The 14,509-nt window shown below is 44.7% G+C and overlaps 1 protein-coding gene across 2 annotated transcripts in view; it reads right to left on the reverse strand.

The window, feature by feature from the left end:
• Positions 1-3,873: 3,873 nt before the first annotated feature.
• The window catches only part of prmt3 (protein arginine methyltransferase 3), a 206,019-nt gene continuing 195,383 nt past the window's right edge, over positions 3,874-14,509 (reverse strand). For both annotated transcript variants that reach the window (XM_080191539.1, XM_080191538.1), the window contains one exon: positions 3,874-4,229. In XM_080191539.1, the coding sequence (XP_080047665.1) occupies positions 4,120-4,229 (110 nt within the window). In that variant the 3' untranslated portion in view covers positions 3,874-4,119. The remainder of the gene's footprint in view (positions 4,230-14,509) is intronic.

Consider the following 14,509-nt stretch of genomic DNA (forward strand, 5'->3'; position numbering starts at 1 on the left):
GTATATTCCTGACTTAAACCTGGTAGATGGTGGACAGGCTTTGAGGAGGTGAGTTACTCACCACAAGATTCTGAGCCTTTGGCCTCTTTTGACAGCCACAGTGTTTATATGGCTAGTCCAGTTCAGTTTGTGGCCAATGGTAAACCCAGGGATGTTGATAGTGGGGGATTCAATGATGGTAACACCATTGACTGTCAAGGGGCGATGGTTAGACTCTCTCTAATGTTCATTGCCTGGCATTTGTGTGGCATGAATGTTACTTGTCACTTGTCAGCCCAAGCCTGGGTATTGTCCAGATCTTGCTGCATTTAGAAATGGACTGCTTCACTATCTGAGGAGTTGTGAATGATTAGTGGATAACTAATAAACAATTAGGACAAATGTGGTTAAGGTAGAAGCCAAAATATCAAAATTTTAAAAATATTGTTTTAGGAATATATCTAATTCTTTCCTCATAGTGAAGAAATTTGACAAACTACAACTAAGTGCTAGAGAAGTTTTTCACCAGTAATTATAAAGTCAGTACACTGCTAAAAATCCAGCTACACCTCACGCAACAAGATGCAACTTGTTCAAGGGTTTGTACAGGGAGATGAATGGCACAAGCCATGGAGAAGTGTTTGTTAAAGCATGGGCTGTGTGTAACGGTACATGTGTAAACTCCAGGAGCTGCTGCAGCTTCCAGAGGACTAGTGACAGCGAATGCTGATAGTTTCTCAGTCATTGCTGCTTCAAAATCTGGGCCAATCTGGTGCCAGCTGGAGTAGATTGGGAACCTGCCTCCTTGCCCTGCCCGCTGTAAAATTCGTGGCACTGTGGGTTCAACCCACCTTTGGGTAGAAATCTGAAATAGATGATGGGCTGACCTTTCTACAGCTCACAGGGAGCAGCTCCTTCTTCTGTAAACTACACGACTAAAGCAATAATTTTCAAATGGATTTTTGTTTTAATTCATTCATAGGATGTGGGCATCGCTGGCTGGGCCGGTATTTATTGTCCATCCCTAATTGCCCCCTGAACTGAGTTTCACATGTAGGCCAGACCAAATAACGATGGCAGATTTCCTTCCATAAAGGACATTGGTGAATTAAATGGGCTTTTATGTCAACCAACAATGGTTTTGCGGTCATTAGTAGACTTTTAATTCCAGTTTTTTAAGAACATAAGAACATAAGAAATAGGAGCAGGAATAGGCCAACTAGCCCTTCGAGCCTGCCCCGCCATTCAATAAGATCATGGCTGATCTGTCGTGGCTCAGTTCCACATTCCCGCCCTCTCCCCATAACCCTTAATCCCCTCTCTCATCAAAAACCCATCAACCTGCGTCTTAAAAATATTTAGCGAGGCAGCCTCCACCACTTCAACGGGCAGAGAATTCCAGAGATTCAACACCCTTTGAGTGAAGAAGTTCCTCCTCAACTCTGTTCTAAACCGCCCCCCCTTTATCTTGAGGCTATGCCCCCTAGTCCTACTATTCTTTTCATTGAATTCAAATTTCATCAACTGCTGTAGTAGGATTTGAACCTAAGTTCAGAGCATCACCCTGAGTTTCTGGGTTAATGGTCCAGTGACAATGCCCAGACATACTCTCTTCCAACTTCTTCCATGGGGAAAAAGATACAAATGTCTGAAATCACGTACCAACCGACTCAAGAAAAGCTTCTTCCCTGTTGCCATCAGACTTTTGAATGGACCTACCATATATTAAGATGAATTTTCTCTGCACCCTTGCTATGACTATAAGACTACATTCTTCACCCTCTCTTTTCCTTTTTCCCTATATACTATATGAATAATATGTTTTTCCTGCATAGAGCACAAGAAACAATACTTTCACTGTATCCCAAGACACGTGACAATAATACATCAAATCAAACCACATCAAGGTGGAGATCCACGAAGAAGGCTTGAAATTCCACCCCATGCTATCAAATTGTGTGCTCAGTTAGTCGCTAGCATTTGTTTCAACTATAACTAACTTATTTTAAGAACATAAGAACATAAGAAATAGGAGCAGGAGTAGGCCATCTGGCCCTTCGAGCCTGCCCCACCATTCAATAAGATCATGGCTGATCTGTCGTGGCTTAGTTCCACTTTCCCGCCCTCTCCCCATAACCCTTAATCCCCTCTCTTATCAAAAACCCATCAACCCGCTTCTTAAAAATATTTAGCGAGGCAGCCTCCACCACTTCAACGGGCAGAGAATTCCAGAGATTCACCACCCTTTGAGTGAAGAAGTTCCTCCTCAACTCCGTTCTAAACCGCCCCCCCTAGTCCTACTGTCTTTTTTGAGCGGGAAGAGTCTCTCCACCTCTATCCTATCCATCCCATTCATCATCTTATACGTCTCAATGAGATCTCCCCTCATTCTTCTAAACTCTAACGAGTACAAGCCTAGTTTATTCAGCCTCTCCTCATAGCTCAACCCCCTCAACTCCGGTATCAGCCTAGTAAACCTCCTCTGCACTCCCTCCAAGGCCAAAATATCTTTGCGCAGGTGCAGCGCCCAAAACTGCACACAGTACTCCAGCTGCGGCCTCACTAATGCCCTATACAGCTGCAGCAAGACCTCCCTACTTTTATATTCAATCCCCCTCGCTATGAAGGCCAGCATCCCATTCGCCTTCCTGACCACCTGCTGCACCTGCAGGCTGGGTTTTTGCGACTCATGCACAAGGACCCCGAGGTCCCTCTGCACCGTCGCCTGCTGCAGTTTTTCGCCACGTAAGTAATAGTCCTTCCTACCATTCTTCCTACCAAAGTGGACCACCTCACACTTGCCAACATTAAATTCCATTTGCCATTTCCTGGCCCATTCGCCCAGCCTATCTAGATCCTTCTGCAGACTCTCCACACCCTCCGCACAATTTGCCTTTCCCCCAATCTTGGTGTCATCAGCAAATTTCGACACCCTACACTCGGTTCCCTCCTCCAGATCATCTATATAAATGGTAAATAGCTGAGGCCCCAGCACCGACCCCTGGGGCACCCCACTAGTCACCAACCGCCAATCCGAATAGCACCCATTGACCCCCACTCTCTGCCTCCTATTTGACAACCAATCCTCTATCCACGCTAACACCCTACCCCCAACTCCATGTCCTCTGACCTTCTGCAGTAACCTCTTGTGAGGTACCTTATCAAACGCCTTCTGAAAATCCAGAAAGACCACATCCACCGGCTCTCCTCTATCCACCGCCCTAGACACATCCTCATAGAACTCCAGTAAATTTGTCAGACACGACTTCCCTTTAATGAAACCGTGTTGCGTCTGCCCTATCAAGCAATTCCCTTCAAGATGCCTCGCAATTTCCTCCTTAATGACTGATTCTAACATTTTACCTACCACAGACGTTAAACTAACCGGCCTATAATTCCCCGCCTTTTGCCTGGCACCCTTCTTAAACAACGGCGTAACATTAGCCGTTTTCCAATCTTCCGGCACTTCCCCGGAATCCAGCGATGTCTGGAAAATAACCACCTTTTGTTGAATAAAACATGCCTTATGTTGGTGGCATAAAGTATGGAAGTCCAAAGATGCGTGAGTTAGGTGGATTGCCATGATAAATTGTCCATTGGTGTCATAGGGATTAGCAGGGTAAATATGTGGGGTTACAAGGACAGGGCCTGGGTGGAATCATTGACATTGCAGGTTCGATGGGCCGGGCTTCTGCACTGTAGGGATTCTATGATTCTAACTTGAAGCATCATAGCAAGGGAAGATGGTGGTGTGGTGATAATGTCACTGGACTAATAATCCAGAGGCCTGTGCTTCAGAGGTCCAAGATGAATAGTCTTATGTAAGACATTCTTCGCATTCACGAGAACTAACTCAGCAAAAAGATTCAAAAATAACACTGAAGTTTGTTTATTGTTTATAGAATAATCAATAGGACTGTTTTTAATATTCATAAACCCACCCATAGGATTCAAATTTATTCAATCACTTTATTCATGAAAAAAATAATTGTAGACCATAGGACCTCATTAATTATACTTCATATCGATATTTTTCAATGGGAATTGCAATATTTAATCATCACACATCTTGTGAAGCAGAACTTCTCAGACATAATGTACAGCTGGATGTAGGCCTTGTGGTGCTGGAAGACAGAACCTTTACTGCAGACTGTACACTTGCTTCATGTTATTCATTGATATTGTTATAATCAATGACCGAGGATCTTTCCTATTCTTGCAACAGGCAATCTTCCCTTGTAGGATGTCACCTGAGGAAAACAGAAAGACATTACTCTAAGCATGCAGAAATAAATACCTAATGGGCAAGAGCAACAACCTCAAAGTGCATTAAAAATCTAATTTCTCCTCTGAAAAATGTGGGTTTTGAAATACAGCAAAATGTTCTGCATTATTATCCCATACCAATTCAATAAATTTACACAAGGAATTACGCCACACCTTCCAGATAGCAAACATACTGAAATACTCAACTGGCCAGACAGTGTCACTGGAGGGAACAGAGGAGGTAATGTTTGAGGAGTGAATTCTTTATCAAAACTCAACAAAAAATGTCTCAATGAAACAATGAAGATTCTGGCTCACCCACAGAATGTCCAATTGCATTGCGATGAATGCAAAAATATTTAAATTGACATAGCGCCCGTTTTGGGTAGGCTCCCAATCGCGCCGATTATCTTTGCCTTGGCAAAGTGGGAGCTGGCACAAAAATGCGTGTAGGTCACACTAATCATCCTACACCTGACTTTACCTCTTTTATGTGCCTAGAAAACACTACGGTAAAATTCTGCCCAATATCTCCAGTAACTTGTGTCTTTGATTTCAGTTTTCAGAATTTGCAGCTTTCACGATTTTAATTCATACCAAACTGAAAACAGCTGTCAATGCACAGCACATTCTACTACTTGTATCAGCCTTTAAAAAGACTGTTTTGTGGCTATTCAAAGATGATTTTTTGAGGGGAGAATTTGTGTGGGGCCAGGACAAGTGCTCCAGCTCCTGGGCATCAAGAGAATACTGCAGCCGGCTGCTGACTTGTGTCTGTCTATTCCCAGAATCAGTTCCCACCCCGATTCCATCTGCTGGCTAGCTCAATGTTTAACATCTACAATTTGCCAGTGGCATTTCAATAATGCCCAAACCTCCGTAGCTTCAGATGCAAATGCTGAATTCAAACCCATTATGGGTGACATGGTGGCACAATGGTTAGCACTGGGTTCGATTCCCAGATTGGGCCACTATCTGTGTGAAGTTTGCACGTTCTCCCCGTGACTGAGTTTCCTCTGGGAGCTCCGGTTTCCTCCCACACTCCAACGGTGTGCGGTTTGGGTTGACTGGCCATTTAAATTGCCCTTTAGTGTCAGGGGGACTAGTGGTTACGAGGATAGGGCCTGGGTAAATTGTTGTCGTTGCAGCCTTGATGGGCTGAATGGCCTCCTTCTGCAATGTAGGAATTTTATGATTCTAGGAAGTCTATCATCCCTTCCTTAGCCTTCCTTTAATAACATATTGCATTTCCTCAACTGATAGTACATTGCATCTACATGCACCGCTTAATGACCATCGGTTTCAACAATGCTTCTCTTCAAGACTTCAATTTACTCACAAGAGTCAAGGTGTTTTACCAAAAATACAACCAGATGCTGAGAATTACTTGATTATGGAAGTGCTCCAACAATGCATGCTTTGAGTGTTGAGATGTTTCCTTCATGTCCTGCCAGTGCCACACCTAAGTCTTTGCTCTGCCAGGATGCCACTAGCTGCCTGAATCCTTCTCGTTTCTAGCTCTTGCTATGCAATATCATATCAAAAGCCCATCTTCATAGGTGTACTACTCAGTCCCCGATGCCCTGGGTGCCTGTGGCTTGTAATACACCTTTGGTTCAGGGAGCCTCTCCCAGTTCACGGTTTACCTGGTTAACTGCCTTGGGAGAAATTGTGCAGACTGCCCAGGGTATGCTCTCAATCATTCAGCTTGGCATACTCTTGGCACTAAAGAGTCTCCTCACTCTGGGACCTGGATGCTGCTTCGATTGGTATTGTGCAAGTTGAGGTCCCAATTGCAGCCAGTGTTACTGCTGTACGAGTCAGGTTCAGCTCCACCACCTTTGCCTGACTGCTAGCAACTGGCTACTCTGTGTCCCTCTTTGACCCGATTACTCATAATGTCCCCATTATTTAGCTTGGTCTGCCTATTCCCAGAATCAGTTCCCACCCCTGATTCCATTGCTAGCTGGCTCAATGTTTTGTATCTACCGCTGGCCACTAGCATTTTAATAATGCCTAAATCTTTGTAGCTTCAGGTGCAGATGCTGAATTCAAACTCATTAAGTACGGCATGGTGGCAGTGGTTAGCACTGGGTTTGATTCCCGGCTTGGGTCACTGTCTGTGTGGAGTTTGCGCGTTCTCCCCATGACTGCGTGGGTTTCCTCCAGGCGCTCCAGTTTTCTCCCACACTCCAAAGGTATGCTGTTTAGGTTAACTGGCCTCGTATGGGTCCAATCATGAACAAGAGCATTGATGATATTTCTATCATCTGTTGACTTATCTGTGCTTTATGCAGTGGACACTTATCAGAGAATCCCTACAGCACAGGAGGACGCCATTTGGTCTATCGAATCTGTACTGACCATATCCCATCCAGATCCTATTCCCATAACCTCACACATTTACCCTGCTAATCTCCCTGACACTACAGTCAATTTAGCATGGTCAATCCACTTAACCTGCACATCTTTGAAACGTAGGAGGAAACTGGGGCATCCTGAGGCAACCGATGTTGACACGGGAGGATGTGTAAGCTCCATGCATCAGTGACCCGAGGCCGGAATTGAACCAGGGTTCCTGGTGCTGTGAGGCAGCAGTGCTAACCACTGTGCCACCATGCTGCCCCCTAATGCTTTTCAGCACCTGCTGAATGGCACAGTGATCTTTCTTATTTTATCTGCGCAGTTCTTTTAGCATCGTCACGACTAGAATCTGATCAGCACTGAATTTGTGGATATACACACGTCGCTCTCCTCCCCCTCTTTTAGCGTGTCCAGATGGTACACATGTTCCTTTATGTTTTCCCAACAGCCAAACAAGCTCGTTCCATCTGCATCACTCTGAGCTGCTGCAAACATTATCGGCTGCTGCTTCTTACTGAGCAGCTTGGTTTGAATGTAAGATGCTTGCATTGGCCTCTTGGCGAGGGAACAATATTCCATTTCAAGCACAAGAGCAAAGTCCTGCGGATGCTGGAAATCTGCAACACAAAACAGAAAGTGCCGGAAATACCCGGCAGGCTTGGCCGCATTTGTGGTGAGGGAAACGAGAGTTCATGTTTCAGGTCAATGACCCTTCTTCAACACCTAGTGCTTTATCTCACTTTTTTCCTGCTCACATTGTTATATTCTTGGGTCTATAGATATTCATTGCCAGTCCATCATTGGAGACCATTCCCAGAGTTACGTCCTGAGTCCCACAGTGTGCTTTACCTGCCATCATCCCGGTCATTTGCAGATTGAATGGAAAATCCCACTTCAACTTTCTGGTTGTATCACATCCCTTCACACGGTTTCCCTCTATTTTGGCGATCAGTGGGATAAAAAGTTGACTATATCATTACTTCGGACTACCAACTGCCTGATGGGTTTATTCAGCAGGAAATCACAAGCTGCTATACAAACCGCAGCTTCTCCAACACAGAGGGCAGCCTTTGATGTGCCCCATGCCAGGCATGTTTTTGGCATGTAAAATAAGAGTGGGTTCCAGCTCTCATCCCCACCACTTACCCACCCACCTCCGAGCTCACTCCCATTTTATGGTATGTGGACAGGTGACAAAATCCACCATATTTAAATAGCTAATCAAGGGTCAATTAGGCTTGCTACATGATAATACATTGCCCAGGCCATCAAACGTTTGGTGTGGACAGACAGGTTGGAATGGGCAGCCCAAATTATTAAATAATATTTCCAAAGGATGGGGAGGAAGGAGGGACTGTCCTGTCTTAAGGGACTTATCACTTACCCTTGTTAACTGGTTCCCAATGTAACAAGTTCAAAATCCTTGCCCCAGGTTACAGATCTTTCTGCCACCTCCCCTTATCCCAGTCTCTGCAAGTATAGCTAACCCATTGTCTCGGCCTATGTCCTCCAGTTCATTATCTCCTCCTTCTGTGCATTCTGTTCACTCCCTCGCGCCACCAGTTAAACTGTTTTCAGTCACATTGGCTGCAGTCCGTAGGGACGGCACGATGGTTAGCACTGCTGCCTCACAGCACCAGGGAACCGGGTTCGATTCCTGGCTTGGGTCAGTGTTTGTGTCGAGTTTGCACATGCTCCCCCGATCTGCGTAGGTTTCCTCCGGGTGCTCCGGTTTTCTCCCAGAGTCCAAAGATGTGCGGGTTAAGTGAATTGGCCATGCTAAATTACCCCTTAGTGTCAGGGGGACTAACTAGGATAAATGCATGGAGTTATGGGGATAGGGCCTGGGTGGGATTATGGTCGGTGCAGAGTGGCCTCCTTTGGCACTGTAGGGTTCTATGATTCTAGGCTCTGCAATCATTTCACTGCCCACATTCTCCTCACTCGCTGTGGGAGCGAGTCCCACATTCTTCCCAGTGCCTCTGGGAGCGAATCCCACATCCTACCCACTCCCTGTGGGAGCAAATCCTGCATTCTCCTCACTCCCCATGGGAACAAGTCCCACCTTCTCCTCTCTCCCCTTGAAGCGAGTCCCACATTCTCCCTCTGGGAGTGTGTTCTACATTCTCCCCACTCTGTGTGGGAGTGAGTCCCACATTCCCCCCACTCCCCATGGGAATGAGTCCCACATTCTCCTTACTCCTCGTGGAAGCGAGTCCCACATTCTCCCCATTCCCTGTGGGAGTGAATCCTACATTCTCCCCACTCCAGAACCTGAACCAATCTTTATGGCTGTGCTTTTGGTCACCTCTCCTAACCTTTCCAATACTCGACATAGAATCTTATGACATTGGCGGTGTAACAGATATCCAAGTTGCTACTTGCTGTTATTCCCTACACAATTTCTAATTTAACACTTTTGACAATCAATAATACAAACTGAAATAAATAAGAGACCAGTTGTACACAATATTAAATATGCATGTACATTAAAAAAAAACACAATAGGTATTGAAGGTGATTGATACAAGAACCAAAGACAAAGGTCAGAATTCTCTGGCCGTTCACCCCGGTGGAATTCTCCAGCCCTGCCAGCAGCGCACCCCCACCCATGGTTTTCGGCTGGTGTGGGGTTATGTCAATGGGAATTCCCATCGACAGTGGCTGGACCAGGGAATCCCGCCTCTAGCAAACAATGCACCACCTGCCATTGGTGGAAAACATGCAACTGGGAGGCTAGAGAATCCTGCCCAACATGAGGAGAAACCTTTTTTTCCAGTGTTACGAAAGTGTTATGAAAAAGTGGTGGAGGCAGATTAAATCATGAGTCTCCAAAGGGAACTGATTCAGTAACATTGAAACCCTACAGTACAAAAAGAGGCCATTCAGCCCATCGAGTCTGCACCGACAACAATCCTACCCAGGCCCTATCCCCATAATCCCACATTTTGACCCTACTAATCCCTATAACCTATGCATCTCGGGACACTAAGGGGCAATTTAGCATAGCCAATGCACCTAACCAGTATATGCTTAGACTACGGGAGGAAACCGGAGTACCCAGAGGAAACCCATGCAGACACGGGGAGAAGGTGCAAACTCCGCAGAGACCGTGATCCAAGGCTGGAATTGAACCCAAGACCCTGGAGCTGTAAGGCAGCAGTGCTAACCACTCTGCCATCATGCTGCCTTAAGTACCGTAAGGGGAAAATAATGCATGGCTACAGGTTGGGGGATTGAAATGAGCTAAACTGTTCTTGCAGAGAGCTCAACGGGCTGCATAGCCTGCCCTGTGTTGTAATCAATCTATGACCCTCTCAGCTTTGACTATTAGCAAAGTAAACATCTCAGTGTGATTTGGAGAAACCAGTTTGTGCGTAACCAATGTACCCCACAAGCACACTAACAAATATTCCTCTGGACAGTTTTAGACAACACCAGTTGTCTGGATCTTTGGCTATGACTGTCTGTACTTGTCAAGTTTGGAGGTCAGGATTCATATGCCGCAGAAAAAAAAATGGCAATTGAATTGTCGTAATGAATGCAAAATAATAACTAAATGTCATTAACCCTCGAACATTGTTTGTTCTGCTTGGTGGTGCAGATATATGAAACAAAACTGGGTCCTGTAAAATTTCACCAATCTTTATTTACACATCCATTTGCAAATGCAACATTATTATCAGTTTTAATTATATACCTCATGTAAATTTTCTACTGTCTATATCATTTTACAGTAACTTCCATTTGAAATGATAAAGAAAGTGCAATTTGCATGAGTGAATGGTATTATTGCTTATTAGCAGATGGCTATCAGAATAAAATGGGGGCAACAAAACACATACCCAGCAAGCAAAAGACTGTTGACAAAATTGCTTAATTAAGAATTACTTTCTTCCCCTTTTAGAAGCTTTTTCCACAGTTGCAGTTTTACCCGAACGCTCAGTTTGGAGACAGCCAATGGTAGCAATACGTTATTGTAAATCCATGCAAAATTCTTTAAAGTAAACCAGTCAAAGACATAGTGCAGGAATATGTTTTAAGTTTGCGTTAAGTTGTTTTTAAATTTTATTTATTTGTCACATTAACATTGCAATGAAGTTACTGTGAAAATCCCCTAGTCGCCGCACTTCGGTGCCTGTTCGGTTACACTGAGGGAGAATTTAGCATGGCCAATGCACCTAACCAGCACATCTTTCAGACTGTGGGAGGAAACCGAAACACCCAGAGGAAACCCACACAGACACGAGGAGGATGTGCACAAAGACACGGAAACATGGGGGCGACACAGTGGTTAGCACTGCTGCCTCACAGTGCTAGGAACCAGGGTTCGATTCTTGGCTTGGGTCACTGTCTGTGGGGAATCCGCACATTCTCCCTGTGTCTGCATGGGTTTGCTCTGGTTTATTCCCACAGTCTAAAAGACGTGCTGGTTAGGTGTATTGGCCATGCTAAATTCTGCTTCAGCATGCCTGAATAGGCACCAGAGCGTGGTGGCTAGGGCATTTTCACAATAACTTTATTGCAGTGTTAATGTAAGCCTACTTGTGACACTAATAAATAAACTTTAAAAAACTTTAAACAAATTCTGCACAGAAAGTGAACCAAGCCAGGGATTGAACCCAGGTCCCTGGCACTGTGAGGCAGCAGTGCTAACCACTGTGCTACCATGCCACCCCTTTTGTACCTCAGAAATAGTCTAACTAACTGATGGATAAGATATTCCAAAATTGACTTTGATACCAGCGAGCTGCCTTTGTACACATTCCCACACACCACAATATGAATATTGGCTTTAAATTAAAGCACGTGTCTTAATTTGTATGTTACACGTACACCGACAGATCGGTGGCAAAGTTTTGTTTCATGTTAAATAAAATGGTAAAAGAGCACGATCGTTATGGACAGGGCTGAGGCAGAATTCAAACACATCAAACATAATGAAAATTAGGTCATTAAACGACAAGATCTTTAGGCATATCCTAAAAGCATGAAATTTCAGCTCTGACTGTACAGGGACACAAGATTCTCATTCTAATTCCATGAGTTATCTTTTCCAAGCTGCCTACAGTTTACAATGCTGCTGCGATAAATCTTGGAGGAATCTTGCTCCCCACTTTATTTCCCATCTCCAGAAGCTGTGATTAGATCTTATCAACATCAGACTGAACTGAACATCTTACCTTCAGTGTTTGGCACAAGACCTACAGAAAATTGCTCCATAAAAGTTAAGTGTTTTGTCACTTGTTTAACTCTTTCACAACGTGCTGAGCATCAGCTGGGTCTCTCTTAGTGTTACCTTTCTAGGTTGGCCACAATTAAAAATGTGTATTGCTGCTCAGCTTTGAATATCGAAGGTCTGTGATCTCTGGAGTCCAGTAAATTACTTGACCTCAACTGTGGTAACTGTGAAACTACAGTTTGATTTGATTTGATTTATTATTGTCACATGTATTAACATACAGTGAAAAGTATTGTTTCTTGCGCGCTATACAGACAAAACATACAATTCATAGAAAAGGAAAGGACAGAGTGCAGCATGTAATGTTACAGTCATAGCTAGGGTGTAGAGAAAGATCAACTTAATGCGAGATAAATCCATTCAAAAGTCTGACAGCAGTAGGGAAGAAGTTGTTCTTGAGTCGGTTGGTAAGTGACCCCAGGCTTTTGTATCTTTTTCCCAAAGGAAGAAGGTGGAAGAGAGAATGTCCGGGGTGCATGGGGTCCTTGATTATGCTGGCTGCTTTGCCGAGGCAGCGGGAAGTATAGACAGTGTCAAAGAATGGGAGGCTGGTTTGTGTGATCCTTACAAAGGGTCATGAATTAAACCCAGTCCATCACAAAAACCTGCCTCCCATTCATTGACTCTGTCTACACTTCCCGCTGCCAGCCAGCATAATTAAGGACCCCACGCACCCCGGACACTCTCTCTTCCACCTTCTTCCAGGACAAAGATACAACAGTCTGAGGTCACGTATCAACTGACTCAAGAACAGCTTCTTCCCTGCTGCCGTCAGACTTTTGAATGGACCAGCCTCGCACAAAGTTGATCTTTCCTGACACCTTAGCTATGACTGTAACACTACATTCTGCACTCTCTCCTTTCCTTCTCCATGAATGCTTTGTCTGTACAGCATGCAAGAAACAATATTTTTCACTGCATATTAATATATGTGACAATAATAAATCATATCAAATAGACTGCAGTAATAGCATCATGATTATCCTCAATTAGGTTAGGGCTGAGTGGGGAAATCTGCCAAAGCTCTTGGATTGTGACCTAGCTAAACCTACTGGAAAGACACAGCTGTGCACAGGGCTCAGCTGGGGTATTCCCAGGCTGATGTTCAGTTCAGACATCAAGATGAAGTGTCCCCATGTGACAGGGCATCAGTGTGGAATTAATACCTTCAGCAGAGAACCGAAGGAAAAGAAAGTGGAAATTTAGAGAAAAACAGTAACCAATCTAGGTTATACTCCAGGTCTCTATAGGGGTTCACAGAATTATTATGGCACAGAGGAAGGCCGTTCAGCCCATTGTGTCTGCACTGGCTCTCCAAACAAGCATTGTGATTTAGTACCATTCTCCTGCGTTTCCCCCTCCCCCTGCACATTCTTCCCATTCAAACTGTCATCTAAAGCTCTTATGAATGCCTTGATTGAACCTGCATCCACCTCAATTCCAGGCAGTGCATCCCAGACCCCAATCATTTAGTGGCTGGAGTTTTCCAGCAGTGTTTCCAGTCCCGCTGATGGCGAACCCCCCACCGTGAGTTTGGCACAGCAGTGGGGTAAATAAAACGGGAAACCCCATTGACAGCGGTGACACCAGGAGATTCCGCTGTCGGCAACGGCAGGCCACCTCTGCTAAACATGCAGCAGGAGGCACAGGAAATCCGGCTCACTGCGTGAAAAGAAATTTTCTTGCTTCACATTTGCTTCTTTTGCAAATCATTTTAAATCTGGGTCCTCTCATTCTTGTTTCTTTTATGAGAGGGAACAATTTCTCCCTAACTACTCTGTCCAGCCTTCTCCTGATTTTGAGCATCTCTATCAGATTTCCTCCCAGCATTCTTCTCTTCAAGGCAGACAGTTTGAGCCTCTCCAAATGATCAAAACTGAGCCACTGGACCCTGGAACCATTCTCGTAAACCTTCCCTGCACTGTCTCCAATGCATTCACATCCTTTCTGTAATGTGGCCAAAATTTTGTAAAATATTCCAGCTGAGGTCTAACTAGTGCCTTTCATAAGTTTAGCATAAACTCAATGTTCTGGAACTTATGCCTCTATTAATAAAGCTCAGAATATTATATGCTTTTTAACTGCTCTTGCCAACTGTACTGCCACCTTCAATTAGATTATTTTATATTGTCTCATGACGTTCTTCCTACTAAAATGCATAGAACTTCATCTGCCATCTATCTGCCCATTCCAACAACTTGTCTCTTTTGAAGTTCTGCACTGTCTTCTTCACAATTTACAATGCTTCCAAGTTTCATATCATGGGTGGCACAGTGGTTAGCACTGCTGCCTCACAGCGCCAGGGAATCAGTTCAATTCCCAGCTTAGAACACTGTCTGTGTGGAGTTTGCACATTCTCCCCGTGTCTGCATGGGTTTCCTCCAGGTGCTTTGGTTTCCTGCTACAGTTAGGTATATTGGACGTGCTAAACTTCTCTCTCAGTGCATCCGAACAGGCACCAGAGTGTGGTGACTGGGGGATTTTCACAGTAACTTCATTGCCATGTTAATCATAGAATCCCTGTCGTACAGAAGGAATCATCGGCTGGAATTTTTCTGCCACACCTACCCTGGAATCGGGATGGGTGAGGCTCGCAGAACGGAATTCTCCGTTAGCCTCGGCAGGGATTTTATGAGCCTCACCCAAGCAAGCTCGTAA

The sequence above is a fragment of the Carcharhinus amblyrhynchos genome, chromosome 6, assembly GCF_965287045.1.
Source record: "Carcharhinus amblyrhynchos chromosome 6, sCarAmb.v2.hapA, whole genome shotgun sequence".
NCBI classification, from domain to species: domain Eukaryota; kingdom Metazoa; phylum Chordata; class Chondrichthyes; order Carcharhiniformes; family Carcharhinidae; genus Carcharhinus; species Carcharhinus amblyrhynchos.